General features: G+C 44.8%; 1 protein-coding gene across 1 annotated transcript; it reads right to left on the minus strand.

Moving 5' to 3' along the window:
• Positions 1-2,769: 2,769 nt before the first annotated feature.
• Positions 2,770-3,783, minus strand: OXGR1 (oxoglutarate receptor 1). Its single transcript, XM_054586643.1, has one exon. It carries the CDS (start codon positions 3,781-3,783, stop codon positions 2,770-2,772), a length of 1,014 nt encoding a protein of 337 aa, XP_054442618.1.
• Positions 3,784-4,874: the final 1,091 nt, after the last annotated feature.

A 4,874-nucleotide genomic window follows, 5' to 3' on the forward strand; every position in this document is an offset into this window, starting at 1 on the left:
GAAAGAGATCAATGCTAAAGCATTTATAGGTGAAAACACTATGTTTTCTAAGATTTGGTTTTAAATATTTTAAAGGGGAAAAGATGGGAAGGATAGATGAAACCACAAAGGTGGGGTGTTGATTATTGGTGAAACTGAGGCACAAGCATGTGAGGTCGTTTTGCTACTTTCTCTCATTTTGTGACACTTTGAAAATTTCCATGATATTAAGTTAAGAACACAGCGAAGGGGTGGCTGAGTCTCTGAAGTTCAGAACGTGTTTGCCTGGATTCCCTGCACTCAGCTACAGAGGGCTTGCACTCGAGCTTCAGTCCTTCTGCAGAGAGCAGACAAAGCAGGCGGCTTCCTCTCTGGCAGACAGTCAGAGCTCTGCTTTTTGTTCTTATACTTCGTCTACCTACATCTGGGTACGTGAGGCAAGGTCATGTGGGTCTCATTCTAGCCTTAGAAGTATCATCAATCTCTTTTTTGGCCTGCGTTCCAAACTGCATCTTCCAGCACAATTAGCCCTGAACTCTCTACTTTGAAAAAATACTGCCCTGGCTGGTATGGCTGTGTTGACTGCTGGCCTGTGAACCAAAGGGTCACTGGTTCAATTCCCAGTCAGGGCACATGCCTGGGTTGGGGGCCAGGTCCCCAGCAGGGGGCGCGCAAGATATAACCACACATTGATGTTTCTCTCCCTCTCTTTCTCCCTCTCTTCCCCTCTCTAAAAGTAAATAAATAAAATCTTTAAAAAAAAAAAAAAAGGAAAAGGAAACTTACCTTTGAATCCCATTTAGCTTGGATGTTTGTGATTATATTCTATCAGCAGAACCCTGAAGGGCGCACAGTCCTCTGCACCTGTCCCATAGCTGCAGGGAACAAGCCAGATAAGAAAACATGACAGGACAGCTGAATGGAGGGAGGGTATTTTGAGGATAAGGGAAAATTATACACGTTCACACGCTCAGGTCAGGTATCCAGGGTAATAGAAACGGTAAAATGTCAAGAAAGTGAATTCGAGTGTCAGAGGAGAGCCCTAAGCAAGTAGAATGGGGGCCAAAGACAAAGTGGGAGAGTTAGTATCAGAAAGAGAGACGATTTATTGTTTTTGTGAATTGTTAGGAAGAAAAGAAAGGATAAAAGAAGCTACAGAGACAAGTTGAGACAGACATGAAGGAGGCTGAAATGATGTTTCTTAGGTGGGAGAAATCTTTGGAATAAGAAGAGAGAGAGTGAGAAGAAGGGGTCGTACCCTGGGCTAGAACAGTGGCAGCGGCCGTGTAAAGGTTTGCATGACAACGCTTTGGTGATGGCCCAGGAGCTGGGCTGGGTCATAGGGAGAGGGGAGAGGAGAGCTACCCAGTTTTCAGGTCCAAACGGACCCTTGAATGCTGCTCCGCGTGCAGCCCCGAGGAGGGGCACATCAGGCCCATGGGAGGGCCCGGGAGAAGAGGAAATGCCTCAGAAGGCGATGGGTAGAGAGAACATCATCATCAGAGAAGCTCCTGTATAGAACCATTGTCTGTCCTCTCTCTTGCCCGGCACGCTTGGCCGAGGTTCCTGAAGAATGCCCTTCATCAGGCCTAAGTCAGGTGTGATTGTCCTGGAAGAACCTGAAAGGCAAAGAGTTCCTATGATAACCTTTCTTCTGCTCAACTCATCTACTCCAGCTGTATTTTATAACTGGTTCTTAGAATTGTTTTTGTTCTTGAAACATGGAGAACATAAGCTTCATGTAAATATAACTGTGGCAAAGCCGCATTTTCACAGAAAAATATTACCAGCTCATTCGGTGATTTTAAAATTAGTTTATTAATTATACAATGCATTTGCTAGGGTTTTAAATGTTCACACTAGGCATTTTCTCAGATATTTACACTTAGTGATAATTAAGCACATGCACAATTCAAAAATAGCTTTCCCTATTGTAATAGAAGTCATATTTTCATGATAGTCACACAAGAGAAAGGTATGTAAGAGAATCAGTGTTTCCTGGAATATTTTCCCACAGAGAGAAATCAAATATATGTTAGATTTTATTTAATATCCAATATATACATGATATTTACAAGTACTTCTATTCCCCAAAACTGCCCCCTCCTTCCCCAGGACCTGTTCATAATAACTAATACAACTTGATAACTTTTATAACTTCAGTAACAACTTGGAGAATGATCTACAACACTAAAGGTATAATCCCCCAAATGTCTTGCAGGTATTCGTTTTCGTTCTTTGCATTGACACCTTTGAATTACCTCACGCGCACGGTCCGGACTTGTTTTAGTCTACGAACCTGGCTAAAGCCTAGTGAGAGATACAGTTTGATACACTCAAAGCAAAGTTTGAGGGAAAAAAAGGCTTAAAAACACAAAATGTAAAAAGAAAATATTGAAAAAGATACAAATAATGCCTCCAATAGTCTGGGGCTTCCATACAAACAGGCCCCAGCAGGAAGGAGTATGAAACTAGGAGTGAAAAATCGGCTTTCTCCTATCTTGGCGCTCACTCGCGGAGAGACCTTCGGCTCGTGTGCTCGGACATGGCCTGCAGCCCCATTAATTCCCATTTCACATTGTAATCCTTCACTAATATGCATGTGTCCCATTCCTACATCTCCCCAAGGGAGGATCTCAATAAACAGAGTGCACAGGACTGCTGGCGATTCTGCCCTGGCTTTGACACAAAATGCCTAAATACACAGTATTTCCTGAGAGTTCCATTGAGGGAGACAGTCTGAACTTCTCAGATATCACAGGCCAAGTATCAGCAAGCCTTTCCCTTTGGTCAAGGGCTGTTGGAGTAACTGATTTTCTTCGCTTGCTCCAGGTCCCTGTTTGCTTTGCATCGCACCATTGAGCCGATGGCCTGCTGGAAGTTGTCGTTGACCACCACGTACAGGAACAGGTTGCCAAAGGTGTTCAGGGCGGCCAGCGGTCTTGAAACGATGTAAGCTTTGTGGATCTGATTCTCCACGGAGCAGCTGATAGAAAGCAGGCGCGATTCAATGCGGACAACCCTCAAGACATGGAAGGGTAGAAAACAGACATAAAACACAATGAGCAGCAGAATGGTCAGCCGCCGGGCTTTCTGCTTCAGGCTGCTCTGAGCCTGAGGCCCTCGAGTCAGGATGGAGAGAATCATTGTATAGCAAAGTGTCACGATCACCAGGGGAAGGAAGAAAATAGTTGCAGTCAAAATGAGGTTGTACCATTTGATGGTAGTGAGGTCATCCGAGCTGGTGAGGTCAAGGCAGGCAGAGCTATTGGTCCTGGTGGTTAATGTGATCAGGAAGGTCATGGGAATGACAGCCACCAGAGAAATGACCCATACGGCAGCACAGGCCACCGTGGCCCATCGAGGCTTGTGCAGGCAAAAGCAGCTCATTGGGTGACTGATCACAAAGTAACGGAAGACACTGAAGCAGGTGAGGAAGAGGATGCTGCTGTACAGGTTGAAATGGAAACCGAAGCGGATGAACTTGCACATGAACTTGCCAAAGATCCAGTTTTCACCGCTGGCGTAGTAGTGAATCAGGAATGGGAGGCTGGTGAGGTAGAGCAGGTCCGTGCAGGCCAAGTTCAGCATAATGACTGTGCTGCTCTTCCAGGGGCGCATTTTGAAAATGTAAGTGGAAATCGCCACTGCGTTCCCTGGGAAGCCCACCAGGAAGATGATGCTGTAAATAGCAGGGAGGTAGTGCCTCTGGAAGGGGATTTTTTCATCAGTGCAATTTCCAAAGGCAGCTGCATAATCGGGGAAATCAGACCCATTTGCAAAATTGTCTAGTGGCTCATTCATGGTTGTCTCCTTTCATCTTGCGAGAAATCCGGAGAGCTCGGTGTGGCAATGTGAATTGACTGAGAAGGAACTCGCTGATAAAAGAAAATAGAAAACATTAACTATAGGATAAGGAAAACAATGATCCACTTTTAAAGGAAAATTGCCACTTTTTTTCTCTTTCATCTCCAAACAGATCCTACTGGAGAAGAGATTGAATTTCTAAGAAATTGGCTGTGAGGCGAGTTACTAAAGACATCTAATAATAATACAAAAGTTAAATTGCCATGGGAGTTAACACGAAGGAGTGGGAAAAACAAACCCTGAGCGGAGCTGTGGGAAACAATTTGACAAGGTTGCTCTTTGGGCAAGCCATAGAGGGTAGTGCCACAAGAGACTGAACAAGACCCACCACGAATCAAGCACAGGGCACTTGACCTCTTTACTTGAGAAGACACTAAGAAGTATTTCTCATTATCTCCCTTTCCCTGAAGACTAAGGCTGAGGGAGGCTACACAACCAGTCCCTGGTAACACCTCCAGGAGCATAGCTGGGACCCCAACCCGCGCTTGTCCGAGTTACAAGCTGTGGTCCTCCTACCTTACCTCACTGTGCTCCCTCTTCATCTGGGTTAGCCAAACAGAAAACAAACAAACAAACAAACAAACAAAAACAACTAATGAAACAGTAAGTGAAAAGACACAAAGACTGAACACTATAAATTTTTTAAATGTAGATTTCATGCACCATTATATGTAGGGTAGACCTCATTTCCAATTTCAGCTCCTCCAATTTGTTTGTGCGGGGGGAGGGGCAGCAGTATCACGCAGACTGAAGTGCTTGGGCTCTATCCCCAGGTGGCCTGACCTGGATTCCCAGTGTGGCTACTGAGTGGTCGTGTGTCCCTAAGCAAGTTGTTTAGCTTCTCCAGGGCTGAGAGGAGTGGGATTTGAATTTCCTTCTTCTTGCTGATCATCTCTTTCTAAAATATGGAGAGGGAATTCCTGCAAGGAGGAAAGCGTGAAGACTGGACAAAAGAAGAATTACTTACAATTAGCTTATTATTTGTCTGGAAATAGCTGCTGGTAAAAATGCATCCACTGACACATCTC

Source organism: Pteronotus mesoamericanus, unplaced genomic scaffold (genome assembly GCF_021234165.1).
Source record: "Pteronotus mesoamericanus isolate MK-2021 breed Mesoamerican mustached bat unplaced genomic scaffold, CSHL_Meso_final contig_94, whole genome shotgun sequence".
In the NCBI taxonomy this organism is placed as follows: Eukaryota; Metazoa; Chordata; class Mammalia; order Chiroptera; family Mormoopidae; genus Pteronotus; species Pteronotus mesoamericanus.